Raw genomic sequence first — 25,533 nt, 5'->3', positions numbered from 1 at the left:
TTCGCAACATCTAAAATCCCTGTTTAATTTTTTTTCCAATTTAAAGTCCAACAAGTGAAATCCCCACTTGCCCCTATTTCCCCCTCTCGTACACTATGTGGTGTAATGAACACAGTTATAACATGTGATTTGATAGAGTGTCATCACCACTGATGCTAAAGTTTGCACAAAGATCAGCTAGAACTGAGCCTGCAAAACTGGCACTACACTTTAAACACCAGCATGTTAACATTGCTACCCATTAATGAAAGCCAGCAGGAGCAGGTTAGCTAGCATTCGTTAATAACCGCGCTGATGACTGCATGTTCGCTTTCATACATCTTTAGCCATTTTTTGGTGAGCTATCCCTTTAAAGCTTCCTTAAAAGCAGATCCATGCTTCAGGGAAACTAAACAAGTCGATCAGAAATGACAGGCACGTCTGGAATAGTGTGTAAATGTTTCTCTAACGGTCACTGTTAAAAACAGTGGTAATAGATTCAGTTTCTCACAGAAAAACATCTTTTCAAACATCTCTCTTTCATCTTTTTCTGTCGTCTCCACCACTCATAACGGAGGAGATGGAGGGAAAACAGGGAGGAGCATGTCTCGACCCTGCACACACACACACTTACCCTTCACGTGTCAGTGTGTGTATGTGTATATGTGTGTGTATGTGTATATGTGTATGTATGTATGTGTGTGTGTATGCATGTGTGTGTGTATGTATGTGTGTGTGTATGTAGGTGTGTGTGTATGTGTGTGTGTGTGTTTCTATGTGTGTGTGTTTTCAAAATACAAGTCAGTCTAAAAGTCACTGTCTGTGCTCAGATGATTTCAAAAGTTTTCTTCAGCTCCATGATTAGCTGCCAGTCCGACTTCTGCATCTCATCTCTGAACCAGTTCTTCAGAGCATCGATGGACTGGCGAGTAATCTGCAATGTAAATAAATATTTAAGTCATTCATACCATCACCAGTTTCTCACTGGACTAATGTTGCATTCGATTATGGGATAAAAGCTAATGGCGCACCTAACCCTAAGTGCAACAGAAGGCTAGGTGAGCCAGTAGCAGTTAGTCACTACCTGCTAGTCTCACCTTATTTACTGTGAAGCATTATTGATCACTTTGTATAATCAATAATAGAGGGATATATCTGATTTGCACAATAGAGGGATAAGATCTGATTTGCTTGTTTTAGCTGCAGCCAATATAAAACAACAAAGTCAGGGGATTTTTTTACGACAGGTCCCCTTTTAATCTATATCCCTGACAGAAGGGCTGCAATTAACGACTATTTTGATAATTGAATAATCCATCATTTATTGAAGTGATTAATTGAATAAAAGGATTGTAAGTAGTGCATTTACTCAATAGCTTTTACTTAGAAAACAGCTTTTTTATTTAGCTTAAGGTTGTTTTTTTATATGTTAAACAATAAAGATAATTAAGAAAACATTAAAAATATGTCTTTTAATAAACTTTCCTGATAAAACAAGCAAAGTAGCAGCAATTAAATATAACTACGTAACTTCGTAACTACGAAAAGAACACACATTTGAGGAGGATATTGTTAACACCTATATCTATTCCCTTCAACCTAACTCTCGCGTCCCTCATAAAGCGGCCAACCCCCGCCCCCAGCATGAAGTCTTTTCCCTCTGATTTTAGCAGTTAGAGTTAAAAGTGAAATGTTCCCTAACTTTAATATTTGCTCGTGAAGATGTTCGCTATCACACTATTATTTACTTCACTTCAGGAAACCTAATACTTACAAATCACTGTTCACTATTTTCCGTGACAATCAAGCAACAATTATGTCATGAACGAGACGACAATTAAATTTGTTGCCAACAAATCTGATTATCGATTTTGTTTGATAAAGTCGATTAACCGTTGCACCCCTACCTGAAGGTAATTAAATTCAATTCTACTTGTATAACACTTAACAACGGGCATTACTGCAATGCAGCTTTACAGAAATTTAAATTCTGGGTACGGGTTGTAAAAATGTTACAAAACGAGTATAGATTTATAGCCTTATTATTTTGTCTCTAATGAGCAAGTCAGAGCTGTGAGTGGTGGGGAAAAACTCCCTGAGATGACATAAGGAAGAAACCTTGAGAATACACACAATAGACTTCAATGTTTTAAAGAGGTAAATATGGTATAAATCGCTCATCGGCGTTAGCAAGCTAGTTTCTTACAAACAAAAGTTATTCATGAACATGAAGGTGTCCATGGCATGGTTTTATCTCATCCAATCATAAACCACATTTGATTAGACATTATGAAGAAGAATAAAGCTAAAAGGAAATAGTGGCAAATAAAACTAACTGAATAAACTGCTTTGATGTCATTTTGTACACAAGCCCACCTTGCTAACGATGATATCTACAGCCTCGAAATGACGGCCGTACATCTTGGGCGATTCTCCGGGAATCGGCTCGATCTTCACGCAGATCTCCTGCCCTTTCTTCGCCGTGTCGACTGGCTTGTGGTTGACCTCGATACTGGTCACGATGCCGATCTCCACGAACTGAACGAACAGCACACAATAAGCGGCGGTGCAGCAAATAGCGCGTGAAATAATGTATAACAGTGTGTCAGGCAAAGCACACACAAACTCGCACACAAACACACTTACCCCTTTGCTAGGTACACACAGCGGGGTGCCTGTCTTCAGTACACCTGCATCCACATTCACGCCCATGACTATAGGGTCTCTGGAGTTAAAGATGAACTGAGGCAGGATGCGGAGCTTACAGGGGAACACTGCTATATGCCTAGTGAAGAGACAGGGACAGGTGGTTTTTAAAAAAATCACACACATTGAAAATCATTCTGTACAATTAGTTCATTTCTAACAATGTACAACATGGAACAACTTGAATCTATATGCATCTAAGCAAGGGCAAGAAATACAGGTAGTCCCTGACTTACGAACTAATTCTGTTCCAGGGACACGTTCTTAAGTTTGATTTGTTCTTAAGTCCGACAAAGTACGCCTTTGACATGAATATACAAAGTAAAGCATACCAATCCACTTGACTAAATCTCTGTTCCTTTTCCCTACACTGCCATCAAGTGGCCAAAAACTGTAACCGCACCTAAGAAAATGAATCTCACAGTAAAATGTTCTGTTTTCCACTCGGTTTTCTCTCCATTTTAAGCTTTTTTCCCCCCACTGTATTGGACTGTGAACTCTATTCTATTGTCTATAATTGTAAGTATTGGTATTTGGTGGACTTCACCATATTTTTTTTGTACAACACACCTGAGCTACTTTCGTGATCGAACCGGAAGTAGAACTGCAGAGTCCGTTTCTACAGAAATTCGTAATTCTAATGTTCATAAGTTGAGGACTACCTGTACAGCAGAATATAAGACAGAATCAGATCTATAGCCTATAGAGCCCGAGATACAAAACGAGTACAGTATACTAAAAACATCAGAACGGTGGTATACGACTGTTAAACAAATGTATCTAGTACACAATGTCAGGTTTAAAGTATCTAAAAAGAGACAATGAGCAGACAGGAACTAGAAAGACTGCATACTTAAACTCCTCCTGCTTCTGTTTCTTGTAGTCTTCCCTGTATTTAGTAAAGGCGTCGAATAGGTGGTAAATAATTTCGGCGCTGAAGATTCGCACGCCCAGACTGTCGGCCATCTCCTGAGAGTCTCTTTCGATCTTCACATCAAACGCCAGGATCACTGCGTACCTGGAGCGAACAAGAAAAAAGTGCAACAGTACATGACTTTTAAAACTGTAAACTGTATCGCTGTAACCATCAGTAAACATTCGATTTTATCATTATTATATGCTCTGAAAAAAAAAGTAAAAAAAAAAAAAACATTTATAAAGAGACATAACAAATACATACTGTGGGTCGTGCTCTAGCATTGTAGACGCCTTCATTACATCTTTCTTATGAACAGGACCAATGTTAATGCCAGCATACTGAAATAAAAAATAAAAAAAAATTTCAATTAATAAACAGGTTCTAGGTTTAGGGCAGAAAACCCAGTCTATAGCACAGTGTAGAACGATCGTATATAGGAATCCTGGATCCTGTCCCAGCAAACTTCAGACACAAGACATCCTGGACAAGGTTCCAATCCATCACAGACACCATCCACGCAATTTGAGAACGCCAATCAGTATAATCTGCATGTCTTTGGACTGTGGGAGGAAACCAGAGTACTTTGGAGGAAACCCACCAAGCACGAGGAAAACATGTTAATGCACACACAGATCTGGGGCAGGAATCGATCCCCTAACCCTAGAGGGTGCTAACCACTACGCCACCATGTCGCCTACAGTAGGGACATTTACAACTAAAGGTATTACAAAACAAACACTTCCCTTATGAATGAGGCTCTGTAACAAAAATATGCAAGTCGTCACTTAAGATAAGGTTGATCTTTGTACTTACAGGCACTTTGGATGTGCGCAAAAATTCCAGCAGCGCTTCAAGAGAGCCGAGCGTCGATGCCTGTACATACACACCCTTCTCCTCCAGCTTTATAGCGTTCAACGTCTGCTTCAGCTCCCTGACCAGTTCGTCCTATACAAAACAAACAGAAACATTAATATCCTATAAAAAAATGATGATACTAATAATAAATGATTGAGATATAAGCTCAATATGTTGTCTTGTCCTCTCCCACACACACCTGTACTGTTTGTGTGATCGATAGATAACATTTGAGGTTGAACTATTAAGACAAATACATTTTTTATGCAGGAACCTGGTCTCACTTCATCTGATCTTCTGCCTCAGCAAGACAGTGTAAGTGTGTATACACAGTTAGAACAGCTTTTGAGTGCTTAGATTCAAGTGAAGTTTAAACAAATCCAGATTAATAATTATAAAGAGGTTTTCATTACGGAGTTAATTTCTACAACACAGTGTAACAGTGTTTTCTTTTCACTGGAGTTAAATGTACACCAAGTTTGCAGTTTAAATGGTGAAAAATTTGTGATTATCGATAAAAAAAAAAAACTATGTTGATTACAGAATTATTAAAACTGTAACCACAATAATAAAACAGTTCTAATTAAATATGCACTATTTACCTGCAGTCAAAAATAACTACTTACAAGTTGTTACAAAAAGAGCAATAAAAATTATCCAAAAACATACACATGTAAACATATACACAGTGGTTTGCAAAAAGATTAGGACTGCATGTACGATGCGACCCAAAAATTTTGACAATCTTGTAGTCTAACAACATTAGATTATCAAATTAAATACAATTTTAACGAGATGTGTAAAAGCTAACCAAGTTCTCCCGTTTTCCTACAAACCTAGAGGAACTCAAGCAGAGAATCAGTTAGGCGCTGGAGAATGTTATGTAAGATATGCTACAGTCGGTAAGTCACAGACGGTGCACATATAGGACATTTGTGAAGCTTTGCGAAATCGTTTATAAAGTCTATGTCCATGTGAACATGTTGGACATTTTGATAAATAAATCTTTTATTTTTCAACATGAAGCCTATTTAATTTCATTAGCCTAGGACGGTCGTCGGCAACCTTAAACACTCAGAGACATTTGGACTCGTTTGCCACAGAAAAGAAAATCACTTGAATAAACAAGGGATTATTTATATAAATTACAATGCCGGCAGGTGTCGCACATTGGCGGTTGTGACGTATATTCTGAGCAACAACAAGTTAAACGTGTTTTATTTTAATGTTACAAAATCACGTTATCTTCAAATTTAGGATTACATTTAAACAAATAAATAAATAAAATAAAATAAAATAAAATAAAATACATTTAAATTAAACACTCATTATTTTTTCCCAAAGACACAGGGAGCCGCAGCCACATGCGGCTCAGGACCCCTGTTCTAGGACATGTAGTTATACTCAGATATTCATATTTCAAATAATGTAAAGTTTTTTTGGGACACCCTGTATAATTGATCTTGTGTGATGACATTAAAAAGCGCAGAGACAACGCAAATCCTGCTCACCCTCAGTACAGGAATCTCGTCCTCTTTATGAGCCACGAGGAGCGGCAGGCCTGCCAGCGTCTTCTCCAAATCCTTTCCCAGGATCTTCACTCCCTGAGCTGTATTCACCTCCTTGTGCTTCTCGTACTGATTCTGAACAGAAGATGTTCACCAGAAGCTGTTAGACACCTGCAGGAACTTACACAAATGTAGGCAGGTAGTTATGAAAAGCCAGAGACGGACCTTGACCCGGAGCTCCTTGAGAGGCGGTGGCAAAAGCAGTCCTCTGATCTGAGTGACGATCGGCCCCTCAACGCCAGGCACGATAATGGTCTCGCCCTCACGCAAGCTCCCGTTGATCAGGATAACGTCTATCGTCGTGCCCATACCGGGCAGAGCTTTGACCTGGTTAGAAATTATTCATTAGATTGTGACCAAATTGATGCCTTTAATTTCTTTTATTTGACCCAAACAAATCAATACATTACAGCATCATATGCAAATATGTTGTAATTTGCACAGACACTGAAATGTTTTTGATGGGAGTAAAAAAGATTTCAACCTCACCTCCATGACCTGTGCCCGGAGCTCGTCGCAGTGCGCCAACCTACGTGCCAGCATGGTCTGGGTCAGCTCCACCAGCAAAGCGATCAGGTTGCCCATGCCATCACCGGAATGTGCAGACGTGGGCACCAGAGACACAAAAGTACGCGGGTCCTTGTTCTCATGAAACAGAGCAGCGTTCAAACCCTGTTCACACACACACGGACATGAAAAAAACACACATCACATCAATTTACAAGTGATTACGTTTTATTAAATTAAAAGGACACACACACAAACAGCTCTACTGTGATGTGGAGATGCAATGTTGAGAATATGGAAAGTGATAAGTTTTATAATATTACAAGATCCCAGTGAAGAATCCTCTCAGACACACTTACTTGCTCAGTAAGGTATAAAATATGATATTTAAATTTATAACATTATGGAGTGAATGAAAAAGGTTAACTGAGTCTATAGGCGAACCTGCTGGGCGAACTCGAGCATGACGGCCTTGGCTCGCTCATCAAACTCATCCTTAGTGTTCTTCTTCTGCTTCTTTAGTGTTGCCACTACGTCTGTGTCCGGGCTCTTCTTCCAGTCATAGAGACGGTCAATCTAAAACAGACAGAGACAGTAATATTAATACACTGACTGACTTAAAAAAAAAAAAAAAAAAAAAAAAAAACATCACACTCACTTAGATTTCATTCGACCATGTTTAGCTTTGATTATGGAACACAATGCAAAGGATAGTTCATTTGTTAACCCGCGTAAATGTGATAATCTGGTCATTCAATACAGGTCCAATTCAGGTCGTCAGCTTACTGTATTTTATTGCCACATAACGTTGCTGAGCAATTGAAGCAACCCCATCATGCACTATGCATGATGTGTGCATCGATTCATGCGCTTCCCTTCTTACCCTAATGCACCCATCACTCTGGACTCATCAGACCACATGACCTTTAACCACAGCTCCAAAGGGGGCAGGCAGTGTACCTACTAATACACTTCTCTCTAACGAGTGCATTCTCAGTATAGAGGATAATGCCTAACCACCTCTCATGGTTAATAAAAATACAGACTTAATCGTCAAGCCTTTCAGCCATCCTGCAGAATAATCAGTGAGGAATTAAATAAGTCTATGACTAAACTCATCTGTTCCTTCTTTTAAACATTATTGATATTTTATTGCTCTTCAATACTTTGCTTCATTTTGCTTCTGAAGGGAAACAACAGAAATGCTTGCTGAGTACAAGACACGATTCTTTCCTAACATATTAAACCAAACGGGTAATACAGTGTACATACAGGCCTTAAACAAACAAAAAAAAAAACATCATCATTCTCCAATAATAGTTATATTATTCAAAATCTTCACGTAATAAACAAGTTTGATCCAAAAAAAGCATCAGTAAAAGATAGCAGTGTGATTATCTGATCTCAGCTCACCTTGTTAAGAGCCACAATAAACGGACACTTCTTTTCCTTCAGCAGGTTGATGGACTCGAGGGTTTGCGGTTCCAGCCCGTGCATTATGTCCACCACCAGGATCGCGATGTCGCACAAAGAACTGCCTCTGTTTCTTAAATTACTGCAGACATAAATCAGACATCAGTAAGAAAAAAGGTAATGAAGGAAAGAAAGAACTAGAAAGGGAGACAAAGCAGAAAGACAGTCCAAGAGTGTAGAATTGATAAAAAGAAACACAGATCAGACAGAGACAAACTGCATATATAAAGAACAAATGATCAGCCCCATAAGGAATCCACATGGCTGGTTCTCACCTAAAAGACTCGTGTCCAGGTGTGTCGATAATCAGCATTCCTGGTATTTTTATAGTATCCCTGTCAAACTGAAGGAAAAAAATAATAATAATCAAGTCACAACACATGAACCATGAACAGTCATGAAAAAATTTTCTACAAAACTGTCTCTTACATATCGGTGTCATTAAAAAAGAAAAACTCACATTTTTCACCATCTTGGTTTGTTCAATGATGGTGTCCAAGGGTACGTTAGTGGCACCAATCTGCTGGGTGATTCCACCTGCCTCGCCGTCCTGTACGTGTGTGTGTCGCAGCTGGAGACAGAAAACAGCACAACTGAGTCGTTTGGGTTAATAAACTCATAAGGGACGATGTGTGACCCAGCAATGGATCTATCTGGGAGATACATCATACACACCCATACATTCATGCCCATACACCCCCCCCCCCAATCCACACACAAGCCCCCCCCCCACATCCACACGCGCGCACACACACACACACTTACCTTGTCAAGGATTTTTGTTTTTCCTGTATCTACATGCCCTAAGACACAGACCACAGGAGCCCTCAGTTTCTCCACATTAATGTTCTTCAGGTTCTCCTGTCTTCGTTTCTAAAAGCAAAATAACATCCAGGATGTAGAAAATCATTATCACTTTACAATATCATTAGGTTTGTTCCATTATCATACACAGTTTTTTCATTTCTCGTTGCCCTTGTGTGTAATGAAAGTCATCACACTGTTCGTGCATCGATGTCTTTCTAAACAATGTAATCTCCATGTCCTCTAGTCCAAGGTTTATCATCATTTTCGTGTTTTATATTTACTGTATATTCCTCTCTTGGCTTTGCACTTGTGCATGTGTACCTCTATGCGTCTCTTGGCCTTGTCGTACATCTTCTCCTCTTTGGTGCGCTCGTCATCCGAATCGCTCTCGCTGCTCGACTCCGAGCTCTCTTCCTTCACGCTCTTCCCCTTTGCTGTCCGGCTCTCCTTCTCTTCCTCTTCATCCTCATCGTCGCTGTCATCATCTTCCTCGTCCTCCTCTTCATCGTCTTCCTCATCGTCCTCCTCGTCGTCCTCTTCAGTACCGTTCTCCTGTTCAGAAGGACCGGAAGGTTTCTGGCTTGACGGAGTGGCTGCTGTTTCCTTCACCTCGATGTGTACCTTCTTCAACTCTGAGACAGACAAGGACAACAACAATATATGTTTAATCAGAGAATAATATTAATTACATCGCAGCGTAAGAATTAATACCACAAGCAGCAGAATTTCTTTTAAGATGGCGCTCCACTACAGAGGTTTTTAGTGATTTAGTGATGTCCTTGTGACGTTATTTTTGAGCTTCGTAAGTTTCCACCGACAATAAAACTGGTTAAAATTGGAGCTAGTCGGTGGTGGTCGTACCTCTTTCTTCATCACTAGCCATGGCCTCCCAGTCATCCAGATCTGCACTGTCAGCTTTAGGTTCAGCCTCTGCAAAAATAACCAGGAAACAGTCACAACTAGGCCTTGTGTGAAATACTGAAAATAATAATAATAATAATAAAAAGCATGCAAAATAGAATAAGTGTGCAAAATTGCCTGGCTCCGTTTTCGAAGCGCTCACGTCCATCGTCATGGCAATCGGCTCGGACATCTCCGACGTGGGCGAGGCCACTTCTGAGGTCTCTGGCAGAGCAAACAGGAATAAACAACTGAATACTAAAATATAACAAAGTAAGAGTTTAAACACAGTGAGACAGTTTAAAATAAAAATCATTACCTTCAGTGGTTTGTGCTGTTGGCTTCTTTTTTCTTTTGTCACCGTAAACAGGCTTCTTCTTTGGCATGGAGTCTTTGGATGGCACTTCAACACCTGCAATAATAAGCATGGAGAAGGATTAACATTGAACACCCACTGAACACACAGAATGGGGGATAAAAATCATAACATGTATACAATAAGATTTAAATGTGTAGTACCAGGACTGTACAAGAAAGTTAGGTTATTTAACTATCTAACACTGAACTGACAAACTTGAATGATTAAAAAGGTTTTGATAATAACAACAACTCCCAAATTTCAGAGACATGGAACAAATAACGCGGCTTGTAACGTGAACGCAGCCGAAGAAAATTTTGACTAACTACAGCTGACGTCAATTAGATAAACGCAGACAGCTAAGAGACTGCATTTCAGTAAATGTTATATGCATATGATCGACTGATACTGAATACTTTATTAATCAGGAAGCTAAATGATACGCTACATTGTAAATAGCAACAGTTAGAGAGACGTCCTGATATAAAATACACCCCGAGTATTGCTCGGTCCGTGTTTCTCCCTCTCTCACCCTGGGCTTGCAGAGCACGAAGCGTGGCCTCAGCTCTAGCTCGAGCCTCTTTCTGAGACTTGGTCAGGAGCTTGCCCTCCTTCTTCAGCCTCTCCTTTCTCTCCTTGTCCTTCTGCTTCTTCTTCTCTTTCCGCTCAGCTTCCAGTCGCTCCTGTGGAAGAGAAAACATTTGAAAGCGGTGTTCGTTATCTCTCTGATATTCGAACAACTGTGTAAAAGCTTTCTGAATGAGGACATTTGGAAAGTCTTGCAGAATTTCAAGCTAACAGAATTTTATTTTCTCATAACGCGCATGGCGTCCCCAAAAAAACCCAACTCTGGTAAATTGTTTGTCAGCTGCATCGTGTTTGACTGACCTGCTCGAGCCTCTGCGCCTCCATCTCAGCCAGGCGTCTCTCCCTCTCCTCTTCCTCTCTCTTGGCTCGCTCTTCCTCCTCCTTTATCCGAGCCAGGGCCTCCTGCATGGCCTTCACTGCGGCTTTGCCCGGCCCTTTCTTCTTCTCCTTTTCTTCCTTTTCTCCTTTCTTCTTCTTCTTGTCCTTCTTCTTCTTCTCGCCCTCACCCTCATCTAAGGGGAAAAGACATTTTTAATACATCTTTATTAAAATACTTTTACAGTTGGGATAACAACGGTTAAGAACATCTACAGTGACTGAAGTTTAATCGTTAGTCTCACCTTCACCCTGGTCTTCGGCCCCGTCTACGTCCTCCGCCTCCGTCTTTTTTGCTTCTGACGGGACTGCACCTTTTCCAGCAGCCTTGGGCGCATCCTTCTTAGTAGCCTCTTCCTCCTTCTCCTTTTTCGCCTTCATCTTGGCTCTCTCTTCCTCCTTCTTTTTTTTGTCCCTCTCCTTTTTCTCCGCCTTCTTCTGGGCCGCCGTCTTCATCTTGAAGGAACCGTCGTCTTCTGCGTCGTCGTTGTCGCTGTCGGGTTTTGCTTTCTGCTTTTTCTTTTGTTTGCGTGCGACCTGAGACTCTTTGTCCGACTGCTCTTCATCTTCTCCTGCGTCTCCTCCTCCTCCAGCCTTCTTCGCACGTCCATCTTCATCGTCATCCTCAGAGTCGGACGCACCCTTTCGCCCACCCTTCTTGACGGCCTTGGCTTTGCGTCGGGATTGTGATTCGTCGTCAGACTCTGAAGCAGCAGAAGCAGCAACGGGAGCCGCCACTGCTTTTTTGCCTTTCGTCCTGCTCTCGTTCTCCATGTTGTCTTTACCCGCAGCTTCTTCACCCTCATCGTCTTCACGCTTGCCCTTCTTGGCCTTCTTCTTGTCCGCCTTGGTGGGTGCTGGCTCGGGCTCCGCTTCCTCTATGGAGTCGGATTTCTGGACACACCGAGTGAGAGATTGTTACAATGACAATAAGAGCTTTAAGAATTTACAAGATCATACATGACACGATAAATTAAGCTTATTAGTTTAGCTGTCGTGCACCATAAAATACCATCCACTACCGTGTGTTTCCCTCACACAAACACACTATACGGCTTCTTTATTGGAACAAACGTCTGGAACTGGTTATTTTTTCCCCCATGATTTTCCTCCTAATTTATTCGTGTCCAATTCCTCCCCCGTCACTAGGGGGCTCCCACATTGAGGCTGCTACTACTCAGTCAGTCAGGGAGGGCTGAAGACTATCACGTGTTTCCTCCAAACCACGTGATGCCAGCCGACCGCATCTTTTCAAACTGCTCGCACCGTTGGGGGCGGAGTAACACACTCGGAGGACAGCGCTATCCGCTCACAGACGCCTCTGATTGGCTGTAGAGCGGTGATTGATGCAAAAGCGCCATCCCATCCCTCCCCTCTGAGAGAGCTCAGCCAACCAGCTCTCTAAATACATCACCACCGAGGAATCAAACCAGTAATCTTTATGCTTAATAAACTTTATATCTATATTCTGTGAAATCGTCGGTCATTATGTCAGTTACCTTTGCTGGTTCCTTCGATTTTCCTCCCTGAGATTCAAGTGATAATTCCTCCAGTTCTTTCAGGATGTCGTCCTCACTGCAAACAACACCATGAACAAATCAGCACACTAGAATCTGATCACTAGCTTGTATCAGTAAACATAAGCTACGCTTATAAAACAGCAATGTAAAGTGGCCCAAATAGTTTTTTTTTCCCTGTTAAGCTTTTCATACCATGTTTTTAGCCTAGGTTTAGATGCCGTCTTCCCTCACTCTCATTAATGACTCAGGTTTGTTGATGGTGAAGCGATTGGTTGCTTTACATTTGTTTTTAGACGCCCTACTGCTCTCTAGACCTGTCTGACTCGTCCTGGTGTCCCTTGTCTCTTTGGAGATCTGTTCAGTCACACGGATGCCCCATGTGGTCTGTCTGGGATGCGTGTGGTGACTGGAGACGGTTCCTGTCCTCGGCTGATGCTGCCAGCTGTTTCTTTGAGGACTCGCGACTGAAGGTGCTCAATAGTTTAGGACCGGAGTTTCCTACAGTCTAGCTGAGCCTCCAATGACAAACTGGATTCCATATTAACTTAAAGACTTCAACTGTTATACTAAACTTCCAGTCTCCTCCTAACACACAGTATGACTGCAGATCGATCCCTGCTATCCGTTATCACTCAAATGAGGATGGGTTTCCTGTTGAGTCTGGTGGTTCCTCTCAAGGTTTCTTCCTACTGCCACTTCGGGGAGTTTCTCGTCCTTGTTCATCAGGGACGATCTGATCATTTTGATTTATACACATTATCCTAATTTTCTTCTGATTCTGTAAAGCTGCTTTGCAATGATGACCATCGTTAAATGTTATTGTGCTAAAAGTCGCAAAACTTGCCAAGCAACCGTGTATCACGCTGTAAAAAAAGCACATTATTAAGTCTTCCGTTTTGTTTTTCAAGTTTAATTGACATCGAGCTTTGCTTTCACCGTACATTCCTCTTGCTTTTCCTTTACAGTATTATGCGATTTTGACAAATGTTGCGTCTGACTGAGAGGAAAGTCGGATACGGGCCAATCGCTCTCCAGGAACACATCCTGTTGCCAAGCAATCGGATTTCAGTACCACGCACAGAAGAGGTTCAAACCGGGACTGAAAATGTCACTGCGCTGTGTTTGCTGGAAAAAAAAAATTCAAAAACAGATCTGGGCCACCACTGCCGTGTACATCAGAAACACTTACTCAAAGTCTTCCTTCTTTCCTCCTTTCTTCTTCTTGCTCTTGCCTTTGTTCTGTTCCTTTGCGGCGCCGGCTCCCTCGATCTCAGCTGCTAAAGCGTCGATGTCGACTCCGTCGTCTTTGGCGCTGTGGATGAAATATATCGAATGAGGCATCATTGATTTAGCATCCAAGTGTTCATTTAGGCATCATAAAAATAATTGTTTAAACACAGGTGGGCGCAAAATAAATAAATGAATAAATAAATTTATTAATTATATATAGCCAGAGACAGACAAAAAAAAATTACACACACTTTAGGAAAAAAAAATATATTTAGTACTAAATTTTACTTAGTTTATTTAAGTGGTAAATAAATATTTTATTATTGCTATTTGTTATATATAGTGATATATATACATGATAATATTATCATGTATATCATAATATTTATAATCGATAGATAGATCTGTTAATATAATATTAATATTATCATAATATTATATCATATAATATACTGTACATCACACTATTTGCCTATGTCGGAAGTAAATAAATATATAAATATATATATTTTTTGGCTGACTCCACACACACACACACAAAATACAGGACATAATTTAAACACAGTTTTTTCAATATTAAGAAAAAAATTTATGAAATATGGCCTGAAGTAAATTTTTCTTCCATCACAGCTATACTGTGTCCCCACAGTCTTTTCTCTCTCCCTCCTTCTCTCACACGCACACACGTCACTTTTTCATGACAAAAAATCCAGAACTACTCTGTCCTGGAGGTTTTCCACGTGGTTTACTTCCGAGACTGTTTTTAAGTCTGACCAAGATGCTTTTAAATGCGTGAACGGGTTCCCGTAGAAATAATAACATATTTAAATAAGCGCTTTAACATAAACAAAGTAATTATTTAAATGACAGCACAGCAGGGACTCCTGTCAGAGCCGCTGCTACGTTAAATTAATCAACAACTTTTTAATCTTTGAGAATCAGGCAGCTCCGTGGTGGCAAATAATAATTTCTTTAAACTCACCTGTCCATCATCCTGCAGTACATTTAATCTCAAGAACCACATCTTTATACAAAATCAAACCAAGTCATAACGGTCCTGCGAGGAAAAGCTCTGCGAGTTCTTACCTGCTGCAGAGTCTTACAGCAATAAGGAAATGAATGACACGTGGAGCCGTTTATATACAGCAGCCTTACATACAGTTGCATCAGCAATGGAAAGCACCTCACAAAGGAGGCACGTCACGGGACGAGACGAGAGGGGGGCAGGACCCGCATACACACACACACACACACTCACACAAACTGCTGTTCTCAGCTCACACACACATATTGGGTGATAAAACACTGACACTCCAGTTAAAAGTAACTAAAGAATGAACGATCGCATAACGGAGAGATTGGGATGATAAACAGGAAAGTGCTTGATCACACTGTGTGACCCAGTCCAATGGCGAGTAACTCGTTTGTTCTGTAAATTTCCTCTGATAAGCAGCAAAAAAGGCTACAGCGTGCTAGTGCAAAACAAACAGGAACCTCTTGAGACCTTCAGGGAAAGCCAAAACATTTGCAGTACTTTAACTTTTCATTTATATTTTTATTTTAAAAAAATAATAATAATTTGCATTGTATGGGATTTTACGGATGTATAGCTGATTAACACATACCAGATTATTTGCTACTTTTATTCTTCCGGCGTGGATGAATTAGACGCATTGTGCAACTGCATAATAGAAAATTACCACAGACACCATAATCCATCTCCTCCCCCGAGGTAAACCTCCTCAAACATGGAGACGATTCTCTGTTGTGAAACAAACCAAGGCCTCAGTTGCTTCATCTCATATTGTTGTTGCCTCAGAGGATTGTGAAAACTAAGCCTCAAACAGCGTCTAATTTAGGTGATATTCAAATCGAATTACGGCTGCAAGGCATAGAATCATTCTTCACAGTTTTTTCTCTTTAAAGAAAAAAAATAAGAAAAAAAATGGTGCTGTTTCTGTGCAGACGATTTTTCCCCCTCATCAGCTGGAGAAAGCCAGACAGACAATGCACACATTCGCTCCAATTTCAGGACCCAAAATCAGTCGCTGGATAATTTTAGAAGCTGCCTGATTATTTATTGTGTGATGTGCAGCGAGCGCAGGGTCCAAGCGCACGATTAATCTCTCAAATAAAATAAGAATCCGACTCCAGGTCGGTCAGATAGATGAATTTCTGGCATGGCAGAATGAGTGTCTCTCACGGCACTTGGCGTGAGGATGTCCACAATACGGAGGCAGTGATAAAACATACTCCCCACATATCAACCATTTGCAGGTCCATAGAGGTCCATAGAGGTCCATACCGCCCCCCCCCACTATTATCCAGTATCTATCATTCATTCTGCTTGGAACTGTCACATGATATTCTTGCGATGATGGTCTTCTTCTATAAAGAGAGAAACAGATGCAGTCACTCAGGCAAACTGAGAGTACTTCAGAAACCCCGGCTACGATCTGCAACACAGTATTATCTGTGCAGTTTTATGAGTTAGAGGAAGAAAAAAAAAGTCCCACCATGAGCAACTTCAAGGACTAGATAAGGGATTGCTCAGTGTAATGCGTTCCCTTTCTAAAGGGCTAGATAACGTGTTAACAGTAAGGACCCACCCTAGCAGGAAACTCTTACAGAGCAGACTGGTATTAAACCAACACCGGCCTGTTGTTTTAAAGTTTTTACTTTTCTAAAATTTTTTAGTGTAAAAAAAAAAAAAAAAAAAAAAAAAAAAAGGCCCACTCGACTATGGCTTCATAGGTTGTCCTTCTGTACAAGTTATAATTTAATTAGACAATGTGTACTTAAGTCTGTTTTTTTCCCCCCTCCTTGATCCACCATCTTCACGTTCATTCACACCCATGACTGTCTGATACACGCGCCTTCTCAACACATGTTTAGACCCTTTTAGAGAAAAATCCGATTACATTCCAAGCGTGAGACGGTCAACTCACACAACCAGTGTGTAAACACTGACTGATTTGCGCCCACACGAGTGAACATTTACCACATCCAATCCCTGATCAGCATTTCTTTTTTTCCATCCCACCTGCAGCCTTTGGAGATTTTCTTCATTACTAGAGTTAAGCAATATCAAACAAGAGGGAGTGCTGTTGTATTAAATATTAGCACGCATAGCATTATACAATATTCCCAATATTCTTACAATATTGTCTTATTTTCATATTTTCTTTCTTTATTTGAATACTGTTGTTTTATTTATTAAATTTTAGGTCGTGGATGGTCATATAAGTATTTCACTGCATATCAAACTGTTTGTGGCTGTCTGTGACAAATACAATTTGGTTAGAAAGAGTCTATTCAAGTCTGTTAATAAATTTTAGCTATAATTGTGATATATACAGTATATGGACCCACTATCGAGCACAAGACCACACGTTCATACACCCAATCACACACTACGAGAAATTTCGTAAATGGAAATCAGCCTACATACACAGACCAGAGGCCAGATACCTCCAAGAGCAGGCATGATCAGAACACCAGCATTATCAAAATATAATGATATATAAAAGCCTGGAAGCCAAAATGTTTCCATTTGTTTAATGATGTGTGTTATACCAAGGCATACAGTACTATTAATATTCATATATTATCACTAAGATGTGTCATATATCACCAAACAGTCGTCCCAGGGATTTGGGATTTAGTCTTGGGTTAGGAGCTAGTGTAGCTCATCTTAGGCTTAAATAACACACGAAGACAACTTGGAATGCAATTATTAAGGAGACAAAGTGTTGTTTAGGATGACAACGTTATCAAATGTATTTTCTTGCTGAACGCGCTAATGTAACTGTTTTTCTTTTATGTGCGTTTTGGCAGACAGCTGCTCTCTCCTCAGTACTGTGGACCGCGTAGATCTACTTTCACTCATGCTGCGACTTGACAGTTAGTGTAATTAATGACTGTAGAACACCTGTGATTCCGAGTCATATACGCAGTTAAATTTCCCGGTGATCTTACGAAATGCGTCTCGTCAAATCAGAAAACACAGATCGAGTCAAGACAAGATCAGGGAGGGGAGCAGAAGTATTCAAGGAAGGCCGGACTGGAAAATCAGCTTTAAGAGGCCGGGAAGATAGAGCAGAATGAGACCTACAGTTGATGGTAATGTAACCTACTGGATTCCAAACGCAAAGATGATGCAACTAATTGTTGTATAACGGTTAACGAGTTCAAGAATTCATTCATTAATTCAATCAAACACAGTTTTCAGTGTCTCCTGTATCAACATAGGAGGATTATTACATTAAAACGTGTTAAAAACTGTTAAGCGTGAGAGGTTAAACGCCTGCCATGTGAAAGGCCCGGAGTATGGTGTAAAACCTTTGCCAAGCCGCATGTGGAACGGCATGTGGAACGGATGGTCTGCTGAGGCGACCCCTCGGTGGAAGCAGCCAAAAGACTAACAACTACAACTGGATATCAAACTCAATGTCTGGGCTTAATGTAAAACATCCCAGCGCCATTTCCGTCCACTATCGCCACTCGTCCAATCAGGATACTCAGTTAGAAACGAACTGTCGCATAATACGTAATAAGTGCGTCGACTCCACTCATTCATGACTCCTTGTCTCTTCATGAGAGAATTACAGTATTCGTACATAATACATAAAAAGAGTTTATGGTGTTGACCAAAGATGACTTCTTTTTGTTTAAAAAAAATTATAAAAAGAAAACAGGCCATAATTATATTAATATTAGATTGGACTCGGGATACTGAAATTTCTTCACACAGAAGGTGCAATACATGAATAGGAAAACTTAAGTTGTGACGTCATAAAGCGTCACAGCTTAAGTTTCAACGTGCTCAGGCGACTTGTGCGCATGCGCAGTAGCCATCGGGATTACTGCGTTGCTAGTCGTGTCAGGGTCGCAAAGCTGCACCGTGCAACCTGTACACTTCCTCTCTCTCTCTGAGCACAGCAATGTGTTTTAATCCTGTAAACAGGTCACTGCTTTATCATCATGGAGTCATGGAGAAAATGAGCTAAGAGACAAAAGTCAGGCACACACCACAGTGTGTGTGTGTGTGTGAAGAGACAAGACAGCATTACAATGAAACAGATGATGCTGCACGTTACTCTGCACTGCTGGGGAGAGCATCACGTGACTAGAGCAGATGCTTTTCTTTTAATTTATTCATTCTCTCTTCATAATACACCCCTGAAACACAACCTCACACTCACAGATACTAAACAACATCCTAATTCCTAAATGAGCATCTTTACAGTAACATCCTCAAGCCGGTATAGCGACCTAGGCCTAGCCACACATGCTAAGCTAACTAGCTACCGCCACATGAAGCCCATGGCTCACAGTCACACGGCTAACACTTCCCTCAACTTACACACCCCTTACAAAGCTTTCACATCCGCAACAAGCACCTTCACCACAGTATACTTTACCCGTCATCTCCTTTATTTTTCTGTTTCTTTCCCATGGTTACTGTGTGATAATTTCCCCCTCTTAGCTCTCTCTCTGCTGTGTAGTCACCGCTTAGCGCATATGGTCGCCTAGGGCGGGATTGCGCATGTGCCGAATGAAGGTTCGCCCTGTCGCAAATCCATCCCGCATTCCCTCGCATGATGCACTACGTAGGGCAGGAAAATGTTGTGAGTGCTACATTAAAGCAATGCACTAGAGGGCTTCGTAGTTAGTGAGTGATTTGGGATTTGACACATTATAATTATTACCGTGCTGTATTATACAGAGCAGGAATCTAAGTAACAAAATGAATCAAACGGAAGGATAAATAGAATATAGTTAATACATATGAAAATATTAATGTTTTTTTTGCATAGTACTATGTAAAAGTCTTGATATTTAGTGCGAATTTTATGGAAGCAAAAAGTTTTGTAACACGCCAACAGAGGGCAGCACGAGGCTGCACGTACAGTCATAAGAGCTTCATAAGTCAGTGTGCCAAAAGACATCCTGTGTACATCAGGAGCTGTGCAACTGGTGCTATTCTAACCACTTGTATTACCACGTCTGGTATTTCATCATGGACATCAAGTTAGAACAAAGAGAACAAACATAAAATTATATGTGAAATTGGGAAAATCAAGCTTTGGGTGATGCTGCAAAAAGATGCCTCTATTTTCTGCCAAGTTCGTCCAAAGGCTGAGACGTTTGTCCCCTGAGACAAGGCAACAATCTTCACAGTGAAAGAACCCATCCTCTCCACGACCAAAGATGAGGCAGATTTACAGCTCAACCAAGTGCATGCTCGTCGTCTTTTTTGACATTGTACATAAAGAATTCGTCCTCAGGTGCCAGACCGTCAATTTGTTAGGCGTTAAGTTGTCTGAGGGAGGACGTATGGTGAAAGAGACCAGATCAGGGGCACACCAATCTCAAAACCATTTTGATACTCCCTTGTATATAGGTTTATCATGTCCGCATCATTTTCTACAAAATAATTTAATATTTCCATGTATAACTCATAAAATAATAAATAAATAAATTACAGAATAGAATAATACAGACATTACAGAATAATGAAATTCAAATGAAAACAAATGAATAATAATACTGATAATAATGATAATAATAATGTAGGCCTCTGCGTTTTGCATAACAATAGAAAAGTGTGACAAAGTTACCAGAAAAACTCTTCAGCATATTATCCAGCACACTCAGTGAAATCTAACACCTTTTTATCTAACAATACTGATTATTCTCAAGCAAAGAGTTTTCACACCAAATATTGACTGTGCTTATTTTATTACTTTTTAGCATGCTTTATAAAAACTTACGTTTATGCAGGAATGTTTTTAAAAGCCTCTTGGCGTATGGAATTTCTTTGTATGTCCTGTATAACACACTAGCAGTCAAACGTAGTCCTTCCTGATTTTTAGACATGTGTCTGCTTCTTAAGTTTTGTCTGTGTCCCTGTAAGGGCTTTATAACTGGTCTAATCTAAGGTCCTGTTTATTGGTAATTTTTTGTGCTGGTAACTCTTAAACTCTTAAATAAACTTCACCTCTCCAGCAGGGATAAGTTTTAGTGTTGCTTTCCTGGGATGGTCCTTATGAGAGCCAGTTTCATCTTGGTGCTTGATGATGAGTTCTGCAAATGCACTTGACAATACTGTTCTTACAAAAACTGTTCAGCTGACCTGTGTCTTAAATTAACAACTGACTGTTGTTTTTACTGAATGACCTACTGCCATATGTGTTGTTTCACGATTAAAGAAATCCAGTATTTTTGTGTGTATACACTATATATGACGAGGATGTCAAACTTGTGAGCTCTCCAGTGTGAATAAACTATAAAGTGAGGGCTATTTTTATTTGGGGGGAGGGGGGTGTAAACTTTTGAAATCAGCTCACAATGTTATTGGGGTATAAGGGAACAAAGGTACGTATCACATTTGTTAAAGATAAGTTAAGATAGATAGATAGAGATACTGTGTAAATGTTTCATTTTATGTAATTGATGTTTTTGGTGTTAGTTAGATAACTGAGAACGATTGAACATATCAGGTGCTTGGACAAGGACTTCATATGCTAATCCAATACTTTTATTACATTACTGATACAATACTTTCACAAAGTCTTAGTGTGTTTTGTGCGTGCTGACGGGAAGATGGCGTCGTCCTCAGGAAAGCCGCTGCAGCCACAGAGAACTCATTTGGACAGAACCGGACGCCTGTTAAACTGGAGCAGAACTCTTTCACGAAGTCCACAGACAGCCAGTCACGGGGCACGTCCATGACGCAGGTTTCTACAACCCCATTCTTGATGTTCATCTCCAGTCCAATGTTGGTGTTCCCCACCGTAAAAGAGGTGCAAATGCTAAACTTTGGGGTCTTTCCATAAACCCAGTCCCAGTTTTTGAGCTCAGAGGTCCTCTTGTGAATATCAGCTATAGGCGCTTCTGATTCCGGGTCGACTGTAAGGACAGGACTGTCGAGGTCAAATTCTTTATTATATTGAGACGCGATGGCATCCATGAGGGAGTCAGGGGTCAGGGTGGGGTCGTGATCGGAGAGGTTTGTAACCGGGGATGGCACGCTGGGGGTGGCGTTGCTTTTGATGCCAGCGCATGAGCTTTTCAGGACTGACGAGAGGATGGAGCGGTCTGCGGAGCACAGCAGGGTGCAGTGGTGATAGGCGGCCGTCCGGCCCAGTCTGGCTGCAGTGCCGGAGATTTTATAGCACTTGTTCAGGATGATGTCATATCTCTCTGTGGCACAGACATCCAGACTGGGACTGAGCACCTTCAGGGCATCGGTGATGACCCCCAGGTTCCTCATGCGGTCGTATTTCTTCTTTGAGGTGAAGAAGGTCATGTTTATGTTGCCCAGATCGTGGTACACAGTCCCTCCGCCGCTTCTCCGCCTCGCCACCGGGATCCCACTCTGCCTCAGCAGCTTCACCTCACACTCCTGCCAGGGGTTCTGGTGCCTCCCGATCACCACAGCCGGAGCGTTCCTCCACAACAACAACACGCTCCGGCTCTGGAGCTCCACACACTCGTAGATCCAGTCCTCTAGAGCCAGGTTGTGGAAGATATCCGCTGATACCGACCTGAGGACAAGCCCCGCTCTACCGCTCTCCGCAAAGCACGAGCTTAAACTACTCTCTGCTCGCGCGTGCCGCTTCAGCTCACGTGTGCTAACGGAAGCTCGCGACAAAGTCCTCAAAATCATTTCTGAATGTTATTATTATTTTTTTAATCCACAGCGTGATATGTGCCTGTTTTATAGGGCTTAATATTAGCTCACTCTCCGGGTAAAAGTCATTCACATTGGAATTTAAGTCCTCACGAGTTTTTACATCCGGGGTCAAATGATGTTCTTCCTGTTTAGTTTAAAAGTCTTCATTTTGAGGCACTCAGTATAAAAGTTTATTTAATTATAAAATGGTTTATACAAATTAATGTTGTTAGCGAACACTAAACAATTCCTTATTATTAGCAACAAATCCCATTGTCTGTGTGTGTGTGTGTGTGTGTGTGTATGTGTATTTGTCTGTTCATCTATCTATCTACACAGAGGGGACCTACATGTACACATGAAAAATATATATCTCTCCTCTGACGGTCACATGATGGCATCAACGATCATGCGACTACTGACATCTTTAGAGGAAACATAATACTACACATTGCTGCCATAATTCAATTAGATTTTTATAAAAGGGTACTCGGCACAGTGGTTTAGTTGTTATCTCTGTCATCTTGCACCTCCAGAGTCTGGGTTCGAATACCCAGACTCTCTGTATGCATGGAGTTTGCCCCGTGCTCGGTGGGTTTCCCGTGGGTCCTCTGGTTTTCTCCCACAGTCCAAAGACATAGACTGTGCCCATAGTGTGTGAATAAGCGTGTATGTGCCCTGCAATGGATTGGCACCCTGTCCAGATTGTACCCCGCCTCACGCCCTAAGTCTCCTGGGATAGCCTCCTGGTCCCCTGTGACCCTGAATACAGTATAAAGCGGTATAGAAGATGAGTGAGTAAAAGGGCACTGTGTGTATGCATTTTTGGACCTCTTTGCATATATAAGGACAGCTATAACAGCTTCTACAAGGTTTATAAGTGATTTTAATAGCATTTTTGACCATTCTTCCAGAAGTATGTTTGTGAGGTAGGACACTGATGTTGGCCCAAGTTGAGAGCATGAGAGCCCAACTCCTGAAATACAACACCAAACCATTTCCAACATGACTGCGCACCAGATACCCCGCTTCGTGCCTTAGGTTTCCTGGGATAGGCATCCTTTTAGCTGTATTTTAGCTGTAAAAATTATATTAGCTAAAACTGGTCAATGAGTAATGAGTGTGCATTGGCACATGAGTGAGGATGAGACACTTTGGATCACTTAAAGTTTTTCATCACAGGGGGCACACATTGCTATCATTGTTTGTACAATATTTTAGATAAATCACTTTCCTTTTCAGGTTTATCAATGCTAGTATTTTAAATATTTACAAGTCGACATAGTTTTATTGATGTCCTGTTAATTTAATGATATTAATGATGATGCTGACTGTCATTATGACATCACAGAATAGCCTATTGTTACATTCAGCAAGGAACACCTGTAACACAGCTGCGTGAGGATGTGACGTACACACCTGCCCAAATACACTAAGCCACAAACAGAGTATCTGGTTTATATATAGATTTTGCGAAGCTTTTTGCAAAATAAAGCATGCGGCTCATTCAGGCAAATACACTGCAATAAAATCCATATAAAAAATACGATTTATTGTTATTCCCAGTGTTCTTTGATTTCTGGTGTCAATGTACACCTACAACAAAGCAGCAGAAACTGAATGCGTATTAGCTAACCAATTTTACTCCTTCCTGCTTTTATTTTATTATTACATTGCATTGCCTCACAGTTGCTATCATTATTTAATATGTAAAGTTAAGGTCACATTAATACATTATGCATGAAAAGAGCAAATCTAAAAAAAAAAAAAAAACACACAAACACACAACAACATCAGAAGAAAAAATCTTTTAAAGCTTAAAATAAGGTTCTCTTTAAGTTAATGGCCAGGAATTTTACTTCATAATATAATGGTGCATACCTTATCAGCATATTTTTAGAGCAGAAAAAAATTATGGGATTGTTTTACATACATTATTTAATCAAGAACTAAAAAATCATAATAATAATAATAATAATAATAACAAGCTATATTCAACATAGTTTAATTCAGATCTAATTCAGTATTCATCAAGCAGCTTGGGCTTTGTGGAATAAAAAACATTACAATATTATTATTATTTTTATTATTATCATTATTATTATATCAAATTGCTTTTGTTCTTTGTGCTGACTTGGAAACCTGTCCAGGGTGTGCCAACAAGAACAATATAGTTTAGAAGGAAAATCTTTATGTAGCTTAAAATAAACTGTATAAACATAAGTTAATAGCCAGAGATTTAAGAAGGTATTGTTGTTTTTGATAGATTTTACTTCATGATTTAATTTCGCACATGTTATCATATTTTTAAGGCTGAAAACACTCATGAAATTTGTAGTAAAGTTGTATAAAAAACAGATTAATAATAAACTATGCATCAACATAGTTTAATTCAGATCTAACACAGTATTTAGCAAGCAGCTTTGGCTTTGTGGAATAAAATAACATAATAATAATAATAATAATAATAATAATAATAGTTGTTTGTTGTTTGGAGTTTGCATCTTCTCACTGCGCTTGAGGGGTTTCCTATGGAGTCAATTATGTGCCAAAATTTAACAAACAAACACAATCTGCTTTGCAAAGAAAAAAAAGACTTTCTCACAAATGCAGCGTTTTGCAAACAAACACAATCCGATTTGCAAAGAAAAAAATTCAACTTTCTCACAAATGCACCCTCCGTATTTTCTCACAAAAGTATCCATCCGTATTTTCTCACAAATGCACCCTCCGTATTTTCTCACAAATGCACCCTCCGTATTTTCTCACACATGCGCCCAACCTATTTTCTCACAAATGCAATGGAGCAACTTCATCTTCCAAAACAGCAGATGGCGCTATCGGTCAATTTACTCTATTCTCCCAAGACCTTAAACAATGTGTTTATATGGTTTACCCTTATGTCTCAGAGGAATATGAGTGGGGAACAGTTTAGAGGTGTCCATTATATATCCAGACAGCCAGACATATTAACAATCCACTATCTTTAGGATAGAGCCCTGTAGGGGAATACAGTTATATCAAACCACAGCTGCATTTTAATTGACTATTGAAGGCTGAAAGAACTG

At 40.3% G+C, this 25,533-nt stretch overlaps 2 protein-coding genes across 2 annotated transcripts; both read right to left on the bottom strand.

Annotated features, from left to right (window-relative positions):
• eif5b (eukaryotic translation initiation factor 5B) lies at nt 1-19,326 on the bottom strand. The gene is made up of 24 exons (XM_053477171.1): nt 19,209-19,326; nt 13,745-13,867; nt 12,535-12,610; nt 11,281-11,929; nt 10,961-11,172; nt 10,605-10,755; nt 10,034-10,126; nt 9,845-9,939; nt 9,676-9,742; nt 9,136-9,446; nt 8,773-8,880; nt 8,468-8,578; nt 8,283-8,350; nt 7,948-8,089; nt 6,979-7,110; nt 6,517-6,699; nt 6,193-6,354; nt 5,971-6,102; nt 4,418-4,549; nt 3,866-3,942; nt 3,539-3,703; nt 2,626-2,764; nt 2,356-2,517; nt 1-913 (listed from the first exon to the last, which is right to left on the bottom strand). Exons 1-24 carry the CDS (start codon nt 19,241-19,243, stop codon nt 806-808), a joined length of 3,633 nt encoding a protein of 1,210 aa, XP_053333146.1. The 5' UTR covers nt 19,244-19,326; the 3' UTR covers nt 1-805.
• Nucleotides 19,327-21,306: 1,980 nt separating this feature from the next.
• Nucleotides 21,307-22,576, bottom strand: lipt1 (lipoyltransferase 1). Its single transcript, XM_053477345.1, has one exon. It carries the CDS (start codon nt 22,457-22,459, stop codon nt 21,332-21,334), a length of 1,128 nt encoding a protein of 375 aa, XP_053333320.1. The 5' UTR covers nt 22,460-22,576; the 3' UTR covers nt 21,307-21,331.
• Between the last annotated feature and the right edge of the window lie 2,957 nt (nt 22,577-25,533).

The sequence above is a fragment of the Clarias gariepinus genome, chromosome 18, assembly GCF_024256425.1.
Source record: "Clarias gariepinus isolate MV-2021 ecotype Netherlands chromosome 18, CGAR_prim_01v2, whole genome shotgun sequence".
Classification (NCBI taxonomy): Eukaryota; Metazoa; Chordata; class Actinopteri; order Siluriformes; family Clariidae; genus Clarias; species Clarias gariepinus.
Note: the sequence above shows the minus strand (reverse complement) of the source record. Positions and strands in the feature narration are given on the sequence as shown.